The sequence below is a fragment of the Bombus impatiens genome, unplaced genomic scaffold (genome assembly GCF_000188095.3).
Source record: "Bombus impatiens unplaced genomic scaffold, BIMP_2.2 scf_2850, whole genome shotgun sequence".
Lineage (NCBI taxonomy): Eukaryota > Metazoa > Arthropoda > Insecta > Hymenoptera > Apidae > Bombus > Bombus impatiens.
The window spans coordinates 1-25,692 of NT_179269.1; the positions used below are offsets into that span (position 1 = coordinate 1).

Sequence of the window (25,692 nt, forward strand, 5' to 3'; positions counted from 1 at the left end):
CTCCAAATGCCGCCAAAAGAATTTTGGATGATCTAGACTGGACTACATCGTAGGAAACCACGGGATATGTCCTGACTATGTCAAGTCCATCGTAATTCCATTTCGTACAATGATACTTATCTGACTTGAAACGAAATATAAAAATGTATTCTTCTTTTCCACTGCATCTTGCGATTATTTTGTGCACGGGAGTGTGACACGTGGGTCCATTGATTCTTTTGAAAAATAGCGAACTCGTTTATTCGCGCCGCGATTATTATTTTATTCTCTGATCGATCGTGGTTTCTCTGTCGTTTCTTCCTGCATACTTTGAAGTGAAATTTCAAGCATATCGGAGTTTAAAATTTTTCGATATTTCCAAAAGTTTAATGTCGCGAAAATAGAATGTTTAAAACAGTTTAATACAACTCGTTTCTTGTTCCTTTCGCAGGACACGAAATTGTATATACAGTGCCAGTAGCTTTATCTTCTTTTTCTCGTTCCAATTTAGACAAATGTGTCTTTGATACCGAATGCTGCCAGTAGGGCTACGAATTATTGTACTATGTTTATAAAGTTCGATGTGATCGTTGTGTAGGATGTAAACATTGCATCTATACATGCTTCGTTTGATATTTGGAAAGATTCGTGTAAGCGCTGCGTAGAAGATGAATGTTTTTGTTGATGTTTATATTTTTTTTGTAGATCGTTAACTGTGTTCCTGATTGTGTCACCGGCTCGAGCGTCCCCTCCCCTTCCCCCGTCACTTTGGAAGATGCACAGCGAAACTATGGTACAAGAAATCATTCAGTCGTCTGATTTCGTACCGATAACGTGGATCGCGTTGTGTCAGGTTTGTAACGTATTCTAACCTATTGGTGGTGTCGGTTCTTTATTGTTATTATTACTATGTTTTGTACTATTCATTATTATATCTTTTACCATCGTCTATATCTCGTTATTAATATCGTTTGATTAATACACATTTTAATTATTTATACATTTGTTTTAACTTGTAGTTATTCTTTGTGCAGGTTATTGATCGATAGCAGGGATAATATAGAAGTAACTGGAATATTAATATGTGGACGCAACGACAATTAATGATGAATCCGATGAATTTTCATGGAAATTTAGTAGTGTTTAATTTATTTTAACCAAGACAGCTGTGTATGAACAATTCTATTGCCTTGTTATACGAGCATGGGTAACATTTGATATTCAATTTATATTTACTTTATAACATATTTGATATATATTTCATAATGGATAATTTCGTAATTACTTGGAATACTAAGATGAAAGTAAATACGATTAAATAAATCATTGTTCTAGTTCGAACATATGAAATCATTCTCCTGTTTCAAACGAATTTGTAACGAATTATTTTACTGTTTCAATGTAATTTGCGATATAGAATTCTTGATAATTTAACGATAGCTTCTTGTAGACAGTTTAAAACATAGAAATCTTAATAAAAATAGCTTTAACTTATTTTGATAGGCATTGTAACATTCACATATCGAATTAAAATTATTTTGGTATATTATGTGAATTTGCTACAGTTAACGTCATATACTTGCAAATTCGTAGCTTATATCTTTTTCATAGAGGTGGCGCGCTAGTAAACTCAAACACTTCAAAGCAAAGTTTCGTGCGCATTTCTGTAGTATTCTTTAATTATATTTAGTTGTGAACTTTTGGATTCTTGCAAATATTTCCGAATATTTATAACACGCGACTACAGTATCGTAGTGCAGTGTATATTTCATATTCTAGTAACGAACATTTACAGTATAATTCTTGTAAATGATTGCATTACATTCACGGTATTTGTAAACATTTGTTCAATATCGAAAAATATCTTATAATTTTCAAATAATATTTTTCATACGTATTCCAAATTCTTAATAACAATTTTTTAGGTGTACAAAGAATAGCAGTATTTTCTAAATAAACGTTCGATAGAAAAAAGAAGAAAGATACCGAAACGATATTCGCTTCGTTTACACCCCCTCCTCAGTCCGCCATTACACAATTTTATTTTTAGAGAATATTTGGGACCGAGCACAATGCGGTTTGCAGAGTCAGTGTTTGCTATGCAAAAGTATTTTTTAATACTTCCAAATCATGATAGTTTTGATGAAATTCAATCGAATAATCACACACGAAAGTAATAAAATTTTAAAAAAGAAATTTGTACGCTATATTAGAGTCTTTATATATATACTCTTTTTTTCTTTTTTTTTTTTTTTTGAACATTCGTTTTCGGTATTAGAATCATTGCATCTCTTAAGAAGATAAAGCCTATCCAGGAGCTCAAGAATGTAAGTAGTTTTATATATTGTACTTCACTTTGCTCAGTTTTTTGTATTTTGTTTCAATTATTGTTAATTACAGAATAAAAATGATCGATAATTTAAAAAGCTATAAAGGTATTTTTTAATTGAAATTGTCTTAAAGTGTTAACATTCAATTACAATAAAACTGTCTGACACGCATCAAAAGTCAGTGAATTCTCAATTTTTTGATTTCAAACTTTTATATTAGAATTTCAATTTACACTACTTATTGAAGTTTATTAGAATTTCAGTCCTTATTATTGCTAAAGTTCCAAGTTTGTTATTATGTATTAACAATATTAATGATATCTTATGTTTTGTTATAGACATACCACTGCTTCGACTTCTTCATCTTTTTTTGGAATGTTCTAACAGTGACTCAAAAGCCAAGAAGTAAGTATTTTTACATATCGTACTTCAATTCTGTCTATTCTGTATATTTTTCTTTGATCACTATCAATTAAGAAATACAATTTGATTGTAATTTGAGAGGTTAGGATCTTCTGAGGTTATTCTTTTATTAAAATAATATAAGTGTTAAAGTCTTAATACCGAATTATGAAACAAATAACTAACATATTTAAAAAATCATTAGATTCATTAGATTAATTTTTAAATTTTAAACTTTCATATTAGAGTTTAAGTTTTTACACTTATCAAAGTTTATTAGAATTTCAATCATTATTATTACTAAAGTTACTAAAATTAATAAACTTTCTAATTATTATAAATAATTAATAACTTTCTCCAACTTTTCTAATAGTCAGCAATCACTCATCGTGTTTTGTTTTGTAACAGATTTTTCGCAACCTCCATTTCCACCATTGGCCTTTCAACGGTTCCTGACTGATGTTAGTCTCCCTGATGATATTCGCTGGGATACCGCAGCATCCATGGTACGTCCTTTGTTTCTCCGTATCGAACGGTGAGTCGCATGCATTTTTGTTCCTCCGGTCACTCAATCATGTCGTAGGATGAAAGGTCCGAATCGGCACGGGTGACCGGTTGTATTACGTAGAATTTTGTTGCGAACATAGTGACCGCGGGTATTTCTTATACCCGTGAGTAGTAACATTCTTTTTTTTTTAATTTATTAGTTTAGGATATGCCTTCTTACACAGCGCGATTATAATAATTAGTCTTTTAATAATTAGTTTAAATATATACACTTGAGAATATATTCGTGTTATTTATAAATATGCATGTTAACATTCCGTATGAATATTTGCAAATAGCAAATATCTACACGAATATACCTGTATGACATAAATATACTTGATCTTAAGCAATGAATATTAAGTCACGTTCGTTTATTTTACTTTGGCTGGAATTTAAAATATAAGTTAAAATTCATTTTTTCCAGTACAAGAATGTATGAAATTTTACGCCCAAGAAGACACTTCGCGACAGACCGATTTTTTAATCAAAGCAATAATTTTGAACACTGCTTCTGCACTTTCGAGTATATGCTTTGATAAAGAGATCGCCTGAGATTATTTCTTTCTTAGTAATATATTTGGAGTCAATTATTCCATTTGATCGAGTCACAGTCTTTTTCAATTAACGCTACCTTTTTTGCAATATTAAAGTTTTGTTCTGATATATTAAATTAATAAAGTAGAGTTACTTGATTACTATTAAATTAATAGAGTAAATTTAATCAGATACAAAGTAGTAAAATATAAAATCAAAGAACGTTAGTCCGTTAAATAAAAATTACACAAACTAATGATCTGTCTAGATCAGGATTTTCAGGTTTAACCCTTTCCGTGCCCATTGTCAAGATCTCATTCACGTGCCCAGGTGCTACTTGAATGGGAGAGAGACATTGGGCACGATGATCTAGAATTAAGTAATGTAATAATTTCTCAGTGACTAACGATGTGTTGTTAGTGTATCGTGCGCGACGTATTTCCCACATTGTGTGTGTATGTGTGTGTGGTTAGGCTATGGAATTGCGTCGTTTTTTTTCATTCACTACAACTTAAACTATTAAAAATGTCGAGACATATATCGATTCAATTTACGTCTCGATACAATTACAATTTCTGATAATATCATCCACGCGATTAAGTGTAACCACGCTTTTAATATAGTCGCAAATTACAATTATAACTCCAAGTTTACTTACATTTATTTTAACGATATCATTTCCTCAAACGTGTTTTATCACGTTTTACGCAATGGTCATTAACCTTCGTCAGTCGATTTCAGGAAAACGGTACATACCTTAGAGTGTGCATGTGTGTTAAGCTCGGGTATCGGAGGCGTCCCGGGACGTCCTCTTTAGTGTAGGACCTTTGCGCCCGAGCGTTTGTGTGAGAACCGTGGAGCGAGTGTGTTGCTGTGGAAATTCGCGATCGGAAGGTACGCTTTTATGAATTTCCATGAGTAAATAGATTTAATGTTCAATCTACCATTTCTTTCGCAAAACGTCGCGCGGAATTGTCTACGTTTTTGAATATTGTGTTCTTCTTCTTTATGATTTGTACAAGGTAAGCTACCGCCCATGTGTCGTTCGGTTTGATGATTACACTGTCTACCCCGCTGCTTAGGCTGACCTTCTTTTGTTCGTGTAAGGAGGTTTGCTCACATGCAGGGATATTTTTGGCCGATTTTTAATTGTCAATAACTAAGAAACAAAGCCGAAAAGGCTATCATGTTATTGTTGATTTTCGTCTTCTTGATTCATGGTTTATTTCGGCTTCAAGAATCACCTCTTAAATTTTTTGACATCTGTAGCCGAATACACTGTATATATGATTTCGAAACGCAGCTATGTACATAGTACTGGTCAGTAGATTTACACACTCTGTTTGAAGATACGAAATTAATTAATATTTGGAAATTATAATCAACTATTTCTTTTTTATATGAAATCGAATAATTTTTTTCGTGAAAACTTTCGGTTTTATCTCGTTAATGTTTATAAGTATTTGTTATTCCAATATTCATACTGTGTTTTTTGTATCTCCTTCACCAGACTTTAACAAATAAAAATGTTTATTCATATCAATTTGGGAAAAATTTATTAAAAATGACAAAGACTGGGAAGAACGTATGTCTTTTAAGATTACCTGCCTTACAGTAATTTATGGAGTATGGCACTTTCTGGCGCTTATACTCCCTACGCGATCAGAATTATTTAACTTTAATTAAAGGAGAAAGCACATTTGTCTGCACGTCACATACACGAAATTTTATTAATCCTTTTCTTGGAACAAAATTTCAATGAATACAATTATTCGCTAAGGAAAAGTGTGTAAAAAATAGGAAATCATACTTTGTTATTCACATGTCTTTATTAACAAATGCGAGGGGATAATAAATAATCGTGTCGCGCGAGTAATAAATAAAATACAACAACGTCCTGGCGATTGTTAAAAAATGAAAAACTCTTAAGCCAGTCTCGAAATTCGACCTCTTCGACTCGTCGTCAATCGAGCCAGGTGCTCGTCTCTTTATCCTATCAATTTCTTACCGAATCAATTACCTTTTACCGCGTACACGTGTTGTTGAACGAACGGTCCTAATGTTCCATTCTCCCGTCTCTAAACTATCAATTTCTAATTTATCAACTTTGATCTCAAAAGAGTCATAAATAATTTGATTGTTCGCACGACGAGATAATAGAACTTTTCTTCCGCTCTGTGTGGCAGAATGATCGACAATCTTCGATCGATCGGTCGTATAGCACAAACTAGCATCGATCGACGATCATCCATTGTGGTTCTGGTGGTTATTTGGCGTGCGTCTCTTTGGTCTCTCGATCGTACGATCGATCCGTCGTTAAGAATATGAGTTAATCATAGAATGAATCATGGCGCCGATGGCAATCGACGCATTTTTGTAACCGCGATCTAATAGTTTCCTGATGAGCTACCGGAATTGATCGACGACGAGGAGGCCGAGGAGGACGAGGAAGAAGAATACGAATTCCTGGCGAGTCCGCTGCCTGGCGAGTAATAGGAGTATGCGAGATTCTGAGCTTCCACACCGTTGGTCGGCGTCCAGACGCGGGAATACGGTCCATTTCCGTCCCATGTGTTCGCTGGATCGTAGCTCGACGTGGTCGAGGGCATAGGTGGAGCTCCGTACGCCGGTGACGCAGCTGGTTCCATCGACATTCCTGCAACAGTAAGTTTCGGTGTTCTCATCTTTTTCGTCGAAAATTGTTGTTCGCATTGTAATGATATTGAATAAAATGTCGGTTTTCTCGATACCTAATGGAATTTATCTGATTATAATCGCAATACATACCCATTGGCATCATCATTCCACCCTTCTTAAAGAACTGCACAGCGATGAATCCAACGACTAAGAGGATCGCGAGTTTCGAGAGCACTAGAGCCTTCAATGCTTTCAAACCAATGATAGCAACGAAGATAGGCATCAAAGCCTTCAATTTTAGTTTCAACAACAACAGGAATGGCAACAGCAGCTTCTTCTTTAACATTCCTCTAGCTTGACTGGTCGCAACTTCGTTTCCTTTGAATTCGATATCCAAATCAGCCAAACTTCTGCTGGGTCTGTACTTGAGACTAGCATCCACGAAGGGTAAATCGATTCCATAGTCAAAGCTCTTCAGGTACTTGAAAGTCCTCGCAACGATAGCTTCGTCCACTGTATCCAACGACCTAGCTTCCGTGCTAGTCCCGAGTTTTCCATCTAAATATCCAAGCACCTCTTGCTTCAAGCAAGACATCCAAGAGTCCGCGGCGATGCACTCGTTGAGAGACTTGGAGAGGAAATCTTGACTGGCCAGGCAGCTTCCTGCCATCAACACAACTGCTACTGTCGCTACGAAAATCCTCATGTTGATCCTTTGATTATCCCTGGAATTAGTTATCCCAAAGTGGTCTTCGCTGCACAACTTCTACACTTTGTTTCTCGAACAAAACGCGAAACGATCGATCGTCCACCCGTATGAGTGCGAGCGAGCGATCGCCGATCGAACTGCGACTGGCAGAGGAGTGGCCCGCCCCTTTTATTTAATTTGCCCCCTGTGAATCTATGTTATTCGGTCGCGCATGCCGGGAATTGACGATCGAAGGAAAATTATTCAAATTTCACTGGCACATAGAGCGGCTTCTCCTCTACACCCCTCTCTCTCTCCTCCTTAAGTACGTGCGTGCACGCGTCCCGACGCGTTTACGACCGCGTATACGTATGTAGCGTCGCGTATCGCGTACACGATGGCATGCGCGACGCCTCGCCACACGGGAAACGGAACTTGTCCCGCGTTCACCATCGATTCGTGCTCTCCTCAACTTGGATGTCGTTTCTAACGCCCCACTCGCAAGCACGCGATCTCTATGCCTTCTATGATCTGTAAAGAACACACACTTTGGACAACGAATAACCGTTCTCGTTGTACGTCGACAGATGGCCGGTGAACGGGAACGTTTTAGTTTCCACCGACGATTTTTGATCGTTTGACACGATCATATATGGATCGATGGAATGTTTGCTGGGTTTTAATAGATTGTGCTATTTCAATAAGTCGTTGGTATTACTGTTATAGGGCATTTCATAAAGTGAACCGATCTGGTTATATTATTATTTATTTGTACAATTATTTTCATTAATATTCGAGCTCTTTAAAACGGTATAACTTTTTAAATATTGGACTAAATGACTTGAGTTTTTTTAAGAACTTAGAAGAATCAGTTTATTAAATGTCGTGTAGGAAAGATTTTGAAAAAGCTGCAATTAGCCAGAACTGGAAAAAAAGGAAGAGAAATAGTACAATACATTCTTTACAATGTTTTTTATCTTAGTCTGTACTAAAAATTCAAACAATGCGTTTCGTAGATTTTTGTCAGTTGCATACGTATTAAAAATTTCATCGAGATCGATTGATTGACAGAAACAAGCGGCAGGCACCGAAAGAGACTAACAATTTTAAGACTTTTTATTACAATTATAGGTCGAAAGTTATGAAAAACTGCGATTTTCCCTAGCCTTAACTGTTTGTAGCTCATAGCAACGTTTACAGATTTTGATGATATATTGTACACATATATAACTTACATGAATTTACAAACGTATTTAAATTTTCATTAAAAGAATGAAGGAAGTGACTTCCGCTACGTTTTTCAAAATTCTGACAAACTGCAATTTCCTTAGAATTTTTTCCACATCTAGTAAATTAATTCTTCTAACTGATCTTTCAAAAAAAAAAGAAACTCGTCGTGTAGTCCAATTTTAAAAAAGATATTCTGTTTTAAAGAATGTCCGAATATTAATGAGAGTGACTATATTTTTTAGGGAAGTTTTGCATATGTGAAAATTTTTGCATATTTCACAATTAAGCTAAATTTTATGTATCAGTTAAAAAATTCGATATTTCAAATGACGTAAAGATGGAACCTTATAATTTCAACTGTGCGTACGAGATTTACTTACAAGAGATACGTTAGACTATTGAGTCCGATTTAAAGCTTCAATTATAAAATATCAACTGTTACTCCTAAGATGATTAAAAAATCGACGCTTTAGTGACCTGCAAGAAATGTGTATGACTTTAAAATGCTGTAAATCGTTGAGTGAAATGTTGCACTTCAGTGTGATAATTGCATATCATCTACTACGATAACGACATAATCGGAAAGTGTAGTTTCGAATAAATGATGTTTAAGGTTTAAAGAAAAAGGAAAGCACAAGGTGCTGGAAGGTCGCTGCAAAGACGAAACTGGATTTCCATTTTATAGGAACACATGTGCGGAACAAAGCGATGATTTCCAAGACAAGCGAAGTAATAGCTGCGTCTGATTATTGTCGGGCATAATCTTCTTGCAAAACCGGACTGCGTCTGATTCTACTTAACAATAATTTTTTATCGTGTTTTTATAATTAATTGTCGACAAGGATGGATCGTATCAATTACAGGGGAGAAGTTCCATCGCCATTCATGCCGTTGAGCTATGAAATAAGCTACACCGTTAATGGGCCATTTACGTTCATGATGCGATAAACGTTGCTTGAAATAGTTTCACGCATTACCGTGAACGAAGATCTGATTTCTTGCGTGTTAGATGAGACACGGGGCCATTTAATAATATCATTTAATGAATCGTTTTGAATCTTCGTCGATGTCTTTTTGTTCTCAAGATTGGGTTCCAGGGCTATTAGGATAATGATAGTAATAACAGGTACATTCTTATTGTAACACGGTTATATTAGATCCTACAAAGACATCATTGTAACGTGATCAAAACCTAAGGCTACATATTATTACAACGATAATCTAGATTATCATCTTCTGTGACTTATTTCGCAGATTAACATTTATTATGAAGAACTTTCTATCACTTTTACTTCAGACTCAGATTGCTAATTTTAATCTGAAATACTCCTTTCAATCCTTATAAATAATGTTCTCTAACAGATTTCATCCTGTTATTATCCACTACTTATACACATTAAGTACATACTTCATAAGGATTATGAAGTTATTATTGCAGTATAGGAGTCTATATAAAGAGAAAGTCAAACAGGCTGAGTAATTTGCAATAATAATTTATTAAATAAAGAGTATAGAGGAAAGGTGGAAGACAGGTATTTTACAAAAGTCGCGACAGTAAACAAGATGTACGGGTGAGTGTTTTACGATTGCGCGTGTCCAGAATACGCGAGGTTTTGCGCGAACGACGCCAATGGCTGTTCGTCGTCTTGGAAGGATCTATATTGAGCTTGGTACTCCCATGGTCCGTGAGCGGTCAATGGAGCTGCATGACCGTCAGCGGCAATTTTCTTGCACAGCTGGAAGATCGCCATACCGACGGAGACGATGAAGCTGAAGAATGAAAGTTGAAGAGCGTTCCAGGCTTTAAGACCAAGGACACCGATGGCTAGGGGGATGAGAGTCATGGCCTTGAGCAAGACGAACACCAGGATGGGGATGACGACCTTCTTCAACTTGGACTTGCGAGCCTCTTCGACGGCACGACCTTGGCCAAACTTGACGTTGAAGGTGAGCTGATCGTCGTCAATGTCCCTGGCGCTCACCTTCACGGACGAGTCCATAGGCAGCTTAAAGGTCACGTCGTGAGAGGTCAGGTAGGTCTGCACATTGTCCAGGAAAGAGCCCTCGCTGCGAGCCGAGACTTCTTCGACGGGGTACGAGTTGCGAGTCACCTCCACGGTTTCAGAGACCTGCGACCGACAAAGAAGAAAGTGAATCTACTTTCGTGAACATTGGGTTCAAACCAGGTTAAACGGAATCATGCAACGCCATTTCACTCTCTAAAACTACCAAACCGTAAAAGTGATTGGGTCACAACCACTGTGGTAACTGGTTGTGGATAAGGTGATAAAAGTAAAGCGAGAATGGAAAGATGATTGCTTGTATAACCTGGTTGGAACGAGTTAGCAGACACTTGCCTTGAAGCTGTCTTTGCGGAAGATCTGGTCCAGGAGATTTAAGACCTTGAATTTCATGCAGGAAACCTCGTCGTTCTTTTGAGAGCACTCGATTTTCGTCTGATCAACCATCTGGTCTATACCACTACCCTTCCAGAGGTCGTTCTTCGCGGGTTGAGCGGCCGCCAGGGCCAACATGGCGCACAACACAAACAGCTTCATGATTTTCCTAATATGGAGACGAGAACTCGTGGTACCCTGAAGAAAGTCTTGAGGACGATTGCACGACGACTGATGCCAATGGGTTGGGCATCAGGCTATTTATACGGAGCCCCCGTCGTCGAATCGTCGGACGTTCGTCGCGTAGCGGAGCATCCGACATACACGACGCCCCCACTTTCATCCGGCCACGAATTTTCTTTTCGTTCAGTATGGTGTTCGATTATCGAGGCCTCGAGGTGATCGTGACGGGAATATGGGATTGTGCAAGATCAGCAAAGCCGAAAGAAAGCTTCGCCGCGACCGATATCTGTCAAGAGGGTCGCGTGCTACGTTAAAGACACGCGATTATGCTACACGATAACGGCAAGTGTTACGTTGATTCCCACCAGGAAGAATTTTGTTAACTATTAGCTGTACGTGTTTTGTGCACTATTTTGTAATCTACTCTCGATTGTGAGATCAAGTTTAATATTGATTTAGTATAAATTACATTTGGTATTTATATCTTAGGGTTGAAATGGAAAATAAGACATGAGAAAGGTAACTTTACCATATTGCGGTTTCGGTTAATAAGTATTATATCTATGATTAGTTTTTAAAATTTCTGCTATTGACGTAGAAGTTGTACAGTTGATATTACTCTATGTCAGAATTGAGGGTTCGTTTGACATTCATACCAAATTGATCAAAATATCTATCATTTCATTAACCTCGATCATGTATTCATAAAAAAATCCACTCACGCATTAAGCTGGGCGAAACTTTCGAATATTTGGCCTGCTATCATACAGCATCGTTTTAGCTAGCAAAGCGGAAGTGGCGTGCGCAAGCCAGTAAGAACAGAAGACCCTTCATCCTTGGCACCAATGCCACCGTAACATTGGCATTGAATCGATCGTTCATTCATACCACGAACACGGTACTTTCCACACGTCTGTTTCATCAACACTTGAGTGCTCCCCATCCCGTTTCGAATGACGACAAGATATCTACCCTTTGAATCAATCTTTGAAAATTAGGCATACCTGAACGATACAATTTTCATTTTATTACATATTAATCTTTATTTCATATAGAATAACCTTATAAAGTTTCCAATTTTATTACAATTTATAAAATTCACGAAATATCTTAAATATAATAAAAAATGGGATCTACGAATAATATTTATAGACATAAATTTCCTTCGCTTCGTTTATTTTCTGAAACTAGCTTTTTAGAAGTATATTTATTTGATTTATTTGGATTATGATGTTTAATGAAGTTTAATGAAGATTAATGCGTACATTTTACTCTTTAATGTTTCAGTTAAACCACGTGTACTATCAGATTTGATAAAGGAGTTGTTCTAATCACATTAGAGATGCGCGTTGCGTGCGAGTTTCTCGTGCGAGAATGTGCGCGTGGGGTTGTGACAAGACACTTTTGTCCGCCTTGCCGACTTCCTTCTGCTCGTAACAATGAACCGGTAATTGGAATTTTGGGTCGAGTTTGCATAAGCATTCAGGACGTTGTAGTGCCATCGATGTCACCTTTCCGACTCTTCGAACACTCTAATTTTTCCTTCGTGAATTTCCACGCTCACGACCTGTATTTTCCCCGTTTACGTTCCCTTTTGGCTTCCTGTCCACGCAGAGCCGTGGTCGATATGGAATCATGGAACACGGGTTTATTGTAATGAAATTGCACTCTGAAATTCGCGGAACTATTTAGAACGGAAATGAAGAATTAATTCTAGTTAGCTTCATACATCGATTTTGACAAGAACAATATCTACTTTTACTATGTCATGAACGATCTCAGACTTTGCTGTTCGAGTTGATCGATTTAATTACTCCCACGATACTCGATTTCCAGCGGCTCTACCTGAACGACCACTGAATGCCAAAGTAACTTTTTCCACTTTCTCGGTCATTAAATACCCACTTTGATCGATTCTCATCGCGTAGGCAAATGAAAAAAAGGAAAGTGATCAAATTCGCCCATTTCTCTTTTTCTTTGATGATTAGGGTGAGAATGACAGATGGAGACAAGATATGATGAGACCATGTAAGAAATTTTATTTATAAATAAGTCAGAGTCGCGCTTTAATAAATAATAAATAGAACGATTCTAGGGGGAGGAAATTGAGGTTCTTCGTCAGCTTATTTTCTGTACCCCCTATAGGGACCATGAGCTGCCGTTTCCCAGTGTGGTGGGTGCTCTACTGGTGGGTGTCCGTAGTGCACGACTTCGTAGGCGACCTTGGGTTTCGTCAGCTTGAAGATCATCATCGCTCCACTGAGCACCATCGAGAGGAGACCCAGGGTGAGAGCTTTCCAGGTCTTCAGAGCAATCAAGGCAAGAGCGAGCGGCACCAGAGCGGTAGCTTTGAACTTCAGACCCAGCAGGAACGGAATCATAACCTTCTTAACGAATCCACGGCCTATAAATATTATCCAGATAAGTGTATCAGGTCAGTTGTATTTTATTTCTTCCTCTTTATAAAACAAATTTTGTTACCTTGACCGTTTGAGGAGTCAGACAAAGGAACAGTCAAGCTTCTGGGCATGGTATCCACTAAGGCTCTCGGTACAATATTGGAGCCAACGATAGCCTCAGGCAGCTTAGCCTCCAGCTGGTGACTCGACAGGTACGCGTCTAGTTTCTCCAACATCAAAGACCTAAGAAGTTCTTTCCTTGCAGGATCTACTGAGTCGTACTGCGGAGGGTAGTATTCTTCATTGCTTTCTTCGGCCATGTTTCGAGATTTAACTATTGCTAAGTCGTCCGTAATGGCTAGTCTGTCTTCTTTCACAGCTTGGCTAAGGTAGGCCAGGACTTTGGGTTTCACGCATGATAACATGGACTCGTTGTCGATGCATCTGTAAGATGAAATTGATTATTGATCGCTAAATCCAGAGCATAATTTTATTATCTTTGTTACTTTTAAAATATATTGCAATAACTTCATTTTTTTAATGAATAAATTTTTTGTTTTCATCTTTGAGCTCACCTGTAATAAATGTTTTGAAGAGCGTCAGCTGTTGTTTCAATCCTCTGCGCAGCGGTGAGGGCGGCCAGAAGGGCGACAGACGAGACGATCGTTGTGAACTTCATGACGGTACCCACCGATTTGCGAGTCTAAGCACCGAATGCCGACTCGAATGAAGACGACGCGGTTTTATAGTCGATGGAAGCCACGCACGGCCGATGAATTTTGATCAGGGACGTGTGCCCGGCTGAAAAGAAAGAAGAAAGCCTCATTATCTAGGGTGCCGATGTTTTCACGGCTCCGCATCCTTTCCCTATGGGACGATTTTGGTTTCGACATTCACTATTTCCGGCCCATTTTAGCTCCACATATGACCCGAAACTATATAGAGGAAATTTTTCGTTTCTAGCAGTCGTGTCGCTCGCGAAATAACACGATTATAGACGATTCGGGAAGACAGCGTTTAGAAAAGAAGGCACAGCGTGATAGCTACTTCGAGCAAAGGAAAACTAACGACGACGAAGTGAAATTGTACGAGGGTCGATCGTGAGAGGAGAATAGATGAAAGTAAAAACTGTTTATGTGTGAAGAGTAATGAGGGCTAGTGGAAACTGGTAGAAAGTAATTTTATACGAGGATTTGGCTCGCGCTTGCGTAAGATTCGTGTGAATGGGTGGCGCAGTGTTTGTTTTCTTAAATAAGGTACGAATCACGAGCGTAAATTGATCTTACCGTAGTAGAATTTCAGCTCTGCATAGTGAAAGATAGATGACTGTCGATATATTAATTAAATGAGTTTGTCATTTCATTCTTCTAATAATTATGATAGAAATGTGTTCGTGGAATGCTTAGCAAATAATAAATTTATAACATCGACCGAGGTTTCGATAAGCATTGCATTATATTATACTGGTTTTGGTAATATAAAGTATGATACAATAGTAGTTGTTCTTTTTACATCATTTATTACGAACGAAACAATAATATACGTTACAACTTCGAGGTAGTGTAATCGAAGTATTAGTTTATCTTTGTACAATACATAACTTACAGACTATACATAACCTAGTTGTTAACGCGTACAATAAATAATAGTTGGGTATGGCACCCGAGAAGGTAATAATAAATAATCATTTCTAAAAATAAATAAATCATTGGATGTAGTATTAAGATTCCCGTATTCGATCCATTCGCACGTATATCGTAATGTATCGACTTACATTTGAATTAAATTATTTATAAATTACACATACATAAATTACCACTTTCTTGTGACTACACAACGATATCGTACTGGGTAAAATGTCACAGAGAAAATATTTTTAATTGCATAAAATATGTAAGAAAATCTACTATTGAGCAGTAGTACTTGGAGAAACGTGAAACTATCATAATCACACAATCCAGTGCATGATCGAGGATTGTTATCTAAGAGTTACATTTCTGTTACTTTTCTGACAAAGTGTCAAAAGAACGAAGTTTGACATTTCATCAGAAAATTTCATTCTGCTTCAGATAGTACCGAAGATTGAACAAGTGCTTAAGAAACACTTCGTAACAAAAACTCCAAAAAGATCTTGTATTTACATTCCTAATAGAAAGTATTTAATGAAATCGAATAGAAAGCTCGTTTCTTCTCGATTTAGTATTCGTCCCATCACAAATTCCACGTAACGCTTCCATGACTGCAAGCACTAAGCTTCACAAGGAACAATCGAAGTACTTTTACATATTACAAAAAGTGTCCTTATTCAAAAGTATCATAGAATACTTTAATAAATTGGACGTAAAATTATCTGACATTCTCTACCCAAATAATCAATTCATGGCCTTGACACTAACTAATAGCCTACAGCCGTGTCCGTGGCCGTCTTGATAACGCCTAGCGGAACAGACCCACCAGTCGTACCCATGTCGGAGACTTCAACGCGTGGCGATGTGATGCCAGAAGTTGGTGACTTCAACATATGTTCTTGTCCCCACGACAATTCTTCATTACTTAGTAACAAAAATTCACACCGAGTTTATTCGGTATTTATGTGACATGGATACATTCTCAAGCAATCTCCACCATCTTGACCCAATCTAGCCGCGTTGAAATATCTGTGGAACTTCTTGCTGGACGAGCTTTCGGTCCCCGTACGTTTCAACTCCTGTGGATCTCTGAAATAGAAAAGAAAAATTAAAATCAAGTTGTTAATGTACTCCTGACACCTTTTCGTATCGAAATCGGTCGATAATCATGTTATAACATAAACCCTGACCCTGTTTTCCTTACCAACGCTTGCATCTAGTCGACACGCGTGATACTTTCGCCATTTAGCGGCTCTAGGTTCGCTAACAAGATAATTTCTCTTTAATAAACGAACTACGGAAGAATTTGCCAAGAGATTGCATTACTTCCTGCTGGAACTAATGATTCTTTTGTGAGCCGCGTTTATTGTTGTCAGAGAACAGTCAACGGAAAGAGCGTAAGAAGAAAAAGAGTCGAATCCGCATGGAACGTGATTCAACGTTCCGATTCGAGCGATTCGGAGCAGTGGCCACCTTTCTCTTTATGATTGACGCCCGAAGTGATCGAATTCGAACGTGGTACACAGGTGAATGAATAATTAATAGCACGATGATCGATACGACAACGATCGAATTTTTGCATAATTTATAGATTAAAAGAAATTAGTTTTAGAAGAACTCCAACGGTAGTGGAAGCTATTCTTCGTATTTGTCTACCGGTAGACGAAACTACTAAATTCGTTCTCTTTTCCACGCTTTCCAGTACGATCATAAATTAAATCAGCTTCCTTCGGATAATAATAACGAACGATGGATTTAGTTGACCGTACGATTCATCTTTTGCTCTTACCTGGACAGTTCGTTCGAAACGAGGTTGCTGTGCGGCGTATACACAGCCGGATTCTTGTACATACTGCACACGAGCCTCTCTTTGCAACTTTCTTCGACGAATCTAAGTTGCTTAAATATATCTTCAAGTCTGTTAATTATCGGTCCATAATATTCATCGTCGTATCCTGATCGTTGCGTAACCACTGTTGCTTTCGAATCTATCTGACTGCTCTTCGCCGAAACTTGTCTCGCATTTTGCTGTCCAAACGCAATGTACGAATTCTTTATATTTGTCGCAGTTGGCAACATCGTTGACGGCAGATTTGCAGGATTTAAAGGGACATTGACGACAGTTGGCGAAGCTGGTTGAACAACTGTTCTACGATTATTATCAACGTATGCTGAGTAGGCCAGATTATGAGCAGATGTCAGTGGACGTTTTTCTAAATACGGAGAAGCTATTGGCTGCGCGTTTGGCGCATACTGAGGAATACCATACGTTCCAGAGTAAGTGGGCGCTGGGAATGGCGCCGGCAGCACTCCTGGTGGAGGTCGAGCTGGCACCGTGCCAGCTCCTACAGGCTCGGTTTGAACTTCGTAAGGCTCTTCGTAAGGTTCGATGCCCCATTCCTTCAATTCCTCGATGTCTTTTCGATATTGAATATGAGGATGAGCATAATCGTAGCCATCGAATTCATCGTCGTGATGGTGATGGTTGTAGTAAGTTGGAACTGGTACTGGAACTGGTACGTGGTGATGATGATGCGCTACCTGGAATAGTAATGGAATATTAATGGTAATATTTGAGAGATCAGCCCTTATTGACATCAAAGTGTCGTTAGAATGATGTAATAATCACCTGATGATGATGGTGGTGATACTTTGTACTGTGCGCAGAATAGTAGCTCGAGCATAGCTTAAAAACGTGCGCAAATGCTGGGATAAAGAAAAGTAACAATTTGAGGAAGAGCTTCTTCGCTGTGCCGACGCCGAACAGGAACGGTATCACGAACATGAACTTCAATTTGATCAGCTTGATGATGAGCAACAGGGCTAACAAGCTTGTCATCAGCTTGTTCTGTATAAATTTTCCTGAAATAGGAAGGGTCGATTAAATCCTTCAGAATGTTTAACTCGCTAGGAAGATATTGATATGTATTATCACAAATTAAATAATTATTCATCGTACTAATTTTCTTGAAGATTCTTCCTTGGCTTTCTAGGCCTTGCTGACCGAAGTCTACTCTAACCAAAGCGCCATTTTCATCAATCTCACGAGGACTTATTCGAATCGTGGCTCCTTCGAAGAAAAAATCGGGTAATTGAATCTGATAATCCCTGGTCGCGAGAAATTTCATCGCCCTCTTCCGCAGCGCGTTAGTCACTTCCTCCAAAGGTGACTGCTCCTCGCCGAACTGTCGACCTCTTTCCTCTCCCTTCTCCTCTTCACTTTCCTCTTCATCGCAATTATCCTTACTGGACCTTTCCACCAGATTCTCATCCATGGAATCATCTTGATCACTCTTCCTGCGACACGTTCCATAATCCAAATTATTTTTCGTCATAGTCAAACCCTCAAACACTGTGATATTGTCTCTCTCCACGAAAACATTGTCTAGGTATGTGTAAGCATTTTTCTGTATGCAGGAGAACGTTACGGATCGATCACAGTCCCTGATCAATCCTTTCCACAATTCATTCTCAGTCTGGTTTAGCGACAAACCACTGAAGTTAAATATCTTTGCGTAATTCTTCAAATTCTTAACATCGAAAAACTGGCAGTTTGCATGCACCACGCACAAATATACGATCACGATCACGGATCTTAAATGCATCCTTGACGAAGACTAGATTTCACCGGATAAGTATTTTTTAAATATTTAAATAGAACTTCACTTGTATCTGATTGAACAAGATTTAGCACAATCAAAGATATAGATAGTTGAAGCGTGTATAGACCAGAAATCAGAACGACGATTAATACACTTTTGATTTCGTCACACCGATATTACCCTATCCACGTGCACCTTTTATCACTTCCGTTGCCCCCTCCAATGATCACGACCTCGATATCAATCTGAATGGATCACACCTCCTTCAAACGTTTTAGGGATCGGCGATTCCTTCCTTCGATTTCAAACAATCCAGTCGCATCGTAAATTGTTTATCGATTCGTTCGACATGTCCGTGTCATTTAGCCGGCATGTCACATCATCTTCGCCCAACTTGTTCGCCTTCTCCGTTCCTTCTCGCGAGACGCGTTCCGTTCGATCTCCCGCTCAAAACTAACCACAAGCTTCTCGGTTCTCGGTTACAATTCACCTGAGCGTCAAGTGTGTCAAAGACCCTCCTACTCCGTCTACGGCCGCTCCGTGGAAGGTCATTATCGTCTCCTCTCCGACTGCAACCGGCCACGCGTCCAGCTACACGCGCGCGCGTGTTAAAAGGCGTTGACGAAGATTTCGGACTTTGTATGCACCGTCAATCCAAGCTCCTTGGCAATGCGCACGGTGAAAGCGGCTGGGAAACCTGTCAACTTCTCTTCGCAACGTTTTCAGTCGAGTTAAACCGCGTGAATCGCATTATGGTCACCGAGGCATTTTGGTCACGTGCGACGGCACTCGACGCTGATATGAAAATTACAAGTTATACCAAGCACTGGAACCTCTGTGATTCAGTTTGTTGCTGCTATTATGAATATTACGGGTATATAAACTCATTAAGCATTAACTTAAAGCTTACTTGCATTTAATGGCAGGATTATGAATAGCGCTAGATATTATTAACTCGTTTTATTGTTGTATCTGAGAGGACTCGAGCCTAACAATTACTTTAGAAGTTAAAAAGCTACTGCAACGGTACTAGATAAACAATTTTCTATGTAACATATTAAACCGTTAACAAGTATCCATTGTAACTGTCGTGACAGACAAAAAGAATTCGCAAACTTGCGACAAATGTCGTCGTTTCTCGTTAAACTTCTTCTATGGATTCAACAGAAACTGCAAATCATTGGACCGTTGCAGATTGCTGTTTATGTGCCATCAGACCGGTCTGGTGCGAGTTCGCAAGTGATCCCGTTTCGATTATCTCTCGATTATAGCCGCGGGACGTCTAGGATTGCTTCTTGCGGTCGTAATCGGCTACCAAAGAGTCACTGTATATTCGAATAAATGCAAAACATAAGACAAAAGTAAAAAAGTGGAACGCGAGAGTGAAATTCAGAGCGTTCCGTGAAAAACGAAGCGCTAAATGAAAAAGTCCACTGTGTGGAATATTAAGTAATACTATCTGTTCGTTACTTTTCATATCGAGGTTAATTATCGTGGAAGATCGCAGCAAAATTAGAGATTTGACTCGGTTGGGAAGAGGAAGTAATTATTACACAGCGATCTGGAGCAAAATCCAAGATGATCGCCGAGTCTTTCCAATCAGTGTCTGTCGCTGTGTTCATATTTTTCGTTTAAATAGCGTCGTAATGTACTTGGAGGATACTTTAATTGCATTGCGTTTCTCCTTTAATTAATCGTGATTATATTTTTAGTAAGCTTTTGCAAAGGAACAAGTGTTGTTAGTTGTTCTACTTGTTAGAATAAATTCGTTACATCATTCTGGAGTTATCTACAAACTTCATCTGCAAATAATAATTCTTTAGTTCTTGTTGATGAATGTAATAGCTCTATCATGGACATCACACTGTTACGAATTCTCAGCCAGGCTCCACACCGGAGTTTTCACTAATAGATTGTTGGTGAAGGTGTTCCCATTATCGGGATCGACGACTCCAGCGTCACTTCGACAACCTACATTCGAGAAGAACGGTCGATAAGCGTATCATCGCGTGGCTACAGGCACAATTTTCATCGATCAATGTTTTTGTCAAGGAAAAATGATTTCAGTGTCGTTTCTTCTCGGCTAGGAAAATGCGACCTTGAAACGGGAAACCGGAAACGTAGCAACAACATATTTCACAGCACGCTTGAAACACCTTCTAGATTACGGATAATTATAGAAGTAAGTGAGTTATGCATAGTTACAGAATGTGGCTGTGAAAGAGGGCAATTTCACTGGTACTCTACTTCCTCCAATTCTTCTTTTAAACCTTATTCTTCTTACGTAAAATGTTCAATATCAATTAATTTACAGTGAAGAGAAAGAAACTTCAATACAAAATCAATCAACATTATAGAAACTGATTACTACTACTATTACACCTCATTTACATCATTTATTACTTCCGCTTGAACTCAGAAAAATGTTACATCCTGAGAACTATCTGAAGTACCTTATACAATCTATACATCTTGCTACGAAACACATGACGTGTCGAGTAACGTTATTCCACCTTGCTTGGTTATGTTGGGTTCCAAGATCGTAAGGAGGATCGGGTGGGTCAATACTGGCGAACGTGGTCCGGCCGAATGAATTCCATTGACCTACTATTGATCTGGCCGGTAGGTAGGTAGGTTGAGCGACGACCGGCTTGGTCGCTCAATGACCGCCGAAAAGCGATCTTGTAGAGCGTACACGGCATTCACGGAAACGAACGCTCGTACGCGCGACTTCTGCCTCTTTTTTTCCTGCGGCCCTCGATACTCATGGAGGAAGAACGGGTACGTTTCAACCAGCCTAGATATTAGTACCAATGCGTAGAATTCCTTAACAGTGGTTTCACATCGTACACACTCTACCATCTAATTAGTCAGGAGGATATTCATAACAGTGGATCGCTTTAACCCTCCGATCGCCATTGCTCAGATTACGAACTTGTTCATTTTATCAAATTTTGCTCACTTCTACCTCTATTGAAATATTGATACAAAACATCAGGCATAATAAAAAATGGACGAAATCAAACATAATGCCAGCAGCATTATGAATTAATATATCAAACCCGATAGTAGACTAAAACGTAAACTGAAACACATTGGAAACTATCAAGTTATTTATGTTGTTGAATAAATGAAAGCTGGTATCTGCTGGTATCTACGGAAATCGGAGAATGAAATCTTTTTTTACTACAATTCCTAGGGAGATATGAATCAACAGAACTCAATTAGATTGGAATTTTCTGGTTGCTTGTTTTATGTAAATTTCATTAACGATTTCATGAGATTCTAAGAACCGATAATAAATAGGGGTTAGACAGACATGGATGGACTTGAAAAACGACTAGATGTGGCGGGTAAACAAAAAAGAGAAACTCAAGTGTCGAAGTAGGCTGAAAGAACTGTGTCGCCATGTACGATAGGAAATTCCCCAAAACGCGCGAATCGCGCAAGCTGTTTCGAATCGTAAGCCTGTACGCGTTCTCAAGTGAGAAACGCAGGCCGCGTCGCGTCGGCCGGCTGAAAGTATTTGCACAGACACGGTGCATCGGAACTGGTTTGCATGTGCTTGAAGTGAACCAAGCAACTGGGACACGTTACATATATTGGGTGGACAGAAAAATTTCGTGCGTGCATGGCACTCCTGTTCGACGTCACGTACACAATCGAAAATTAAGATCGAGAGTTTAATACGTATTATTAATCATGTTCTGTGATGGCTTCGAATATTTGAAATAACACGGGATGATTAATATCGGAATCGTAAAAACGGTGGGAGGAATGTCGAAATGGTGAATTTAAGAATTCAGAAACATGTATGCTGTCGAGAATCCTAAATTTATAATTTATGTTTCTATATGTATAGGCAAGATTGACTTACGAAAGTCCAAAAATTGCCATCTGTATATTTGATTATTAATTTTATGGAATAAAAAATAGCATGAAGCCATTCGATACTTTATGTTTAACACCCCGTATACAGGAACAAACGACTAAGTCGGTGAACTATAATCGTTTCCATTGAAGCTTGCGTAACGTTAATAGCGTATTCAAAGTAATTAATAAAGACCTTCACCGAAATAGAAGGTCAAGAAAGTTTGTGTACTGAGAAAAAATGAACGGGACATGACATACATTTGTAATACGGAAGAAGAGTAAAATATAAAACGAGGCTTTTACCAGGATTCATCGGAATCATCACCATGTGCGTTGAAACATACAAACATCGTGTACATGTGAAAACAGATACAATTTCTGTACTCTTTAATCTATCATCCGCGATTTATGCCGTCACGGGAAATGACTAGATCACAATAAAATCGTTTCACATTTGTGTTCATTTTACTCTCAGGTTGCTTCTTCGTGCGGGTAATTTCTGTTACGTCAACGAAGGATCGGGCAAAGATTCATCGCGAGACACGTGCTGCGCGCGTAGGAAAGTGAACCGATCCGCGAACTCTTGGCGTGACACGTTCTACCTATTTCTGGCGTGGTAGCAGTCCCGTCTGGACTCCTACACTGTAACTTTCACCGATTTTCCAATTCTTTGGTTTCTGTTATTCTCTTGTCGATCGATGACTTAATACTCTCTCCATTAAATAATTAAATCCTTCACTTTACTTATCTTATCACTTACTATAGACGTTTTTATCGTCTAAATCTCTGAATTGAGAGTTCAGTACTTTCTGTATTTACGTTACTGAGTATGTGTGTTTGAATTATCGTTTGAATTATCGATGAAAGTTTAAATGAAGCTTTAAACTTCAAGCTTAAATGAAGATAGTTTGTAGAATTAATGTAACTTAATAATTCGAAGTGATCTTTGTGGAGAACAACCTAACACTCCGATTAAATTAAAATTCATTTGTATTCGTAATAGTTCCGAAATATTTGAATCTTTCTACGAGAGAAGAACGTTTCTTTGAAGTTATTGACGACAAAGAAGCAGTTGAAATCGTCAAGCGTCGTAGCTGAAAAATCCGTTATACCTTTCAAATCAGATCGCGTTGTCTCCAAAAATGCTACGTGTTATGAGTATAAAGTGGCTAAACTCGTGGACCAATGTGGGTCAGTTATTGTGCAGGGTCGATTCTAAGACGAGCTCGTCAGCACATTCTTATGTACAGTATCGAGACACGTATTTCGATGTGCGGTTCAATTCCGCGACGTACAGTTATCGCTCAATTAATGTGTGTACGAGTCATTTCTATGCGTACCGGTTGTGTACATTATGGAATCATCGATCTGTTACGTTGCTCAAGGTACTCGTTCCATGTGGGTTACCTAGATGGTAGCTAATTTGAGATTCGCACGCTGCATACTACTATCATCTAATATAAAATATCTAATGTAAACATCAGACATGTAATATAAAATCGCGATTTGCATAGAATTTGATGCAATAAACGCGATATTTCGATAGAGAAGGATTAAATAGAACAGAAAAAGAAAATTGAATAGATTAAATGGAGGGAGATTTTAAAAAGTTTCCTTGATAATTTTGCAATTTAAGATCGTTGAACGAGTAATCCAGATTTCGCGCTAAGAAAGATGCCTATAAATTATAAACAGACCTGATACTGGATCGTAAATTCCACTTCCTTATGATTACGAACCACTGGAGAAGGAAGAAAGGAACGTAGAAAAAAGTTTAATGATTATCAATTATACAGTCTTAGAAGACATCGCTGCATCATCACAAATAAGTTAAAAGGTGTACGACTTTCTGAAGATAACTCGCACATTGTACGCATTTTGTAGACCCAGCTATACTGTAAATATTATTATTATATACATATTATTTGAACTATTCTGAATTTCATAGTGGAAGTCGGCCGATGGCTTTGGACACCTAGTGACAGTGTTCTTCAACTTGTAACATCTTACTCAGTCGATACCGCGCTATCCTGTAGTCACAGACAAAAGATAAAATCTATTCAGAGATCAGCTGAGAACCATAGCACTTTTTTACCATATATGTAGGCAGATATCTTCTTGATTTCTTATTATCATATTTAGATATTTATGTAGGTAGGTGGTTTCCCTCAAAGCTTCTTCTCTTGTTCATTTCTTATAACGACCGTAAGATCAAACATTTCGCAAAACTTATTTAAAAATGTGAAATTTATGTGGTATTGGTAACGTTAGAAATTGTTCAATCATTAAAGTGCTAAAAGTGCTCTAGAGTTTTGAAACGTACATGGAACGATAAGTCTATCTTGTATCTCACCTGCATTTATGCTTCCTCTTTGCTTCAATGCTACACCTAGCGAGAACAGGTAGAACTCTCACCTGTGAAGAGCCTTAGTCAATTGTTCGAAAGATTGCGCCACCGCCTTGCGACCAGTGATACCGAGTTTGAAATCACGGTCGCTTACACATGAAATTATTTATTGGTTTCAAGCCACTTTCACAGACAAAATACTAAACTTTCAATATTAAATTTATTTCCAAACGATACATTTAAATTGACAATTTCTCTAGGATTATATTACATTCACCATACAGAAGAATTTTCAATATTCGAACTCCTCACTTTCTCAAATTCTGCTCAAATTTGTTGAGAACTTTTCCTCCGTGGGTTGCCATTCGTCATTATATACCGAATGCATTACACTCGTATCATGATTGCTCGCTACCTGATTTGTCGAAGTGACATGACCACTATTGTCCAAATAGTTTGGCTTTGAATCTGTCACATAGTCTCTCGAATCACCTATCGAATCATCAACCTGATACGTTTCAATGTCGTAATTATCGGATTCTGAGCGCGATGATGATTCCATTTTATCACTGTTTACCACATTAGCGACGTTGTTAGTCAAATATTGGTATTTCTGTGGTTCCACGGTATTGCTGGAGTTCCAGTTCAAGTATGTAATATTGGCAATAACAGAAGGATGTCCATAATTCTGATAGGCAATTGAGTCTGTCCTTGATACAAGTTGTTCTGTTTTAAGGGACGAATCTTTCGATTCTGTTGCATATCCTGTTTTCCCAAGATTGCTTGTTATAAACCGCCTTCCGAAGCTGCGGCCCCAACCACCATAACCACCACCACCACCGCCACCGCCTGACGGTGCACCATAGCTCGAAGGCGGTGGAGCACCATAATCGCCTCCACCACCACCATAACCTC

The 25,692-nt window shown here is 38.4% G+C and overlaps 4 protein-coding genes and 2 long non-coding RNA genes across 7 annotated transcripts; 2 read left to right on the forward strand and 4 right to left on the reverse strand.

Annotated features, from left to right (window-relative positions):
• The first annotated feature begins 81 nt into the window (after positions 1-81).
• On the forward strand, positions 82-3,250 carry LOC117152483. 2 transcript variants are annotated; one of them, XR_004462872.1, is made up of 4 exons: positions 82-832; positions 1,014-2,306; positions 2,648-2,718; positions 3,120-3,250. It is a non-coding gene; the product is annotated as an uncharacterized LOC117152483 (long non-coding RNA). The 2 variants fall into 2 exon arrangements; XR_004462871.1 differs by having other exon boundaries at positions 2,648-2,714.
• Positions 3,251-5,058: 1,808 nt separating this feature from the next.
• Positions 5,059-7,476, reverse strand: LOC100742240. The gene is made up of 2 exons (XM_003494571.4): positions 6,582-7,476; positions 5,059-6,450 (listed from the first exon to the last, which is right to left on the reverse strand). Exons 1-2 carry the CDS (start codon positions 7,135-7,137, stop codon positions 6,182-6,184), a joined length of 825 nt encoding a protein of 274 aa, XP_003494619.1. The 5' UTR covers positions 7,138-7,476; the 3' UTR covers positions 5,059-6,181.
• LOC117152482 lies at positions 6,355-14,014 on the forward strand. The gene is made up of 4 exons (XR_004462870.1): positions 6,355-6,458; positions 13,074-13,539; positions 13,593-13,716; positions 13,923-14,014. It is a non-coding gene; the product is annotated as an uncharacterized LOC117152482 (long non-coding RNA).
• On the reverse strand, positions 9,827-10,965 carry LOC100742362. Its single transcript, XM_003494572.4, has 2 exons — positions 10,707-10,965; positions 9,827-10,478 (listed from the first exon to the last, which is right to left on the reverse strand). Exons 1-2 carry the CDS (start codon positions 10,905-10,907, stop codon positions 9,930-9,932), a joined length of 750 nt encoding a protein of 249 aa, XP_003494620.1. The 5' UTR covers positions 10,908-10,965; the 3' UTR covers positions 9,827-9,929.
• LOC100742489 lies at positions 13,040-14,033 on the reverse strand. Its single transcript, XM_003494573.3, has 3 exons — positions 13,903-14,033; positions 13,410-13,771; positions 13,040-13,332 (listed from the first exon to the last, which is right to left on the reverse strand). The coding sequence occupies exons 1-3, from the start codon at positions 14,004-14,006 to the stop codon at positions 13,052-13,054; spliced, it is 747 nt and encodes a 248-aa protein (XP_003494621.1). The 5' UTR covers positions 14,007-14,033; the 3' UTR covers positions 13,040-13,051.
• Positions 14,034-14,839: 806 nt separating this feature from the next.
• LOC100742610 lies at positions 14,840-23,110 on the reverse strand. Its single transcript, XM_003494574.4, has 4 exons — positions 17,915-23,110; positions 17,585-17,817; positions 16,745-17,496; positions 14,840-16,044 (listed from the first exon to the last, which is right to left on the reverse strand). Exons 1-4 carry the CDS (start codon positions 18,558-18,560, stop codon positions 15,906-15,908), a joined length of 1,770 nt encoding a protein of 589 aa, XP_003494622.1. The 5' UTR covers positions 18,561-23,110; the 3' UTR covers positions 14,840-15,905.
• Positions 23,111-25,692: the final 2,582 nt, after the last annotated feature.

Bases quoted from the DNA above. Each gene is read 5' to 3' on its own strand.
- LOC100742240 (XM_003494571.4), bottom strand. From the start codon at position 7,137: ATGAGGATTTTCGTAGCGACAGTAGCAGTTGTGTTGATGGCAGGAAGC. The intron at 6,451-6,581 runs GTATGTATTGCG...TTACTGTTGCAG, and splicing joins TGGAATGATGATGCCAATGG to GAATGTCGATGGAACCAGCT.
- LOC100742362 (XM_003494572.4), bottom strand. From the start codon at position 10,907: ATGAAGCTGTTTGTGTTGTGCGCCATGTTGGCCCTGGCGGCCGCTCAA. The intron at 10,479-10,706 runs GCAAGTGTCTGC...TGTCGGTCGCAG, and splicing joins TCCGCAAAGACAGCTTCAAG to GTCTCTGAAACCGTGGAGGT.
- LOC100742489 (XM_003494573.3), bottom strand. From the start codon at position 14,006: ATGAAGTTCACAACGATCGTCTCGTCTGTCGCCCTTCTGGCCGCCCTC. The intron at 13,772-13,902 runs GTGAGCTCAAAG...TTCATCTTACAG, and splicing joins CTTCAAAACATTTATTACAG to ATGCATCGACAACGAGTCCA. The intron at 13,333-13,409 runs GTAACAAAATTT...TAATATTTATAG, and splicing joins TGACTCCTCAAACGGTCAAG to GCCGTGGATTCGTTAAGAAG.
- LOC100742610 (XM_003494574.4), bottom strand. From the start codon at position 18,560: ATGCATTTAAGATCCGTGATCGTGATCGTATATTTGTGCGTGGTGCAT. The intron at 17,818-17,914 runs GTACGATGAATA...TTCCTATTTCAG, and splicing joins AAGAATCTTCAAGAAAATTA to GAAAATTTATACAGAACAAG. The intron at 16,045-16,744 runs GTAAGAGCAAAA...TTTCTATTTCAG, and splicing joins GTTTCGAACGAACTGTCCAG to AGATCCACAGGAGTTGAAAC.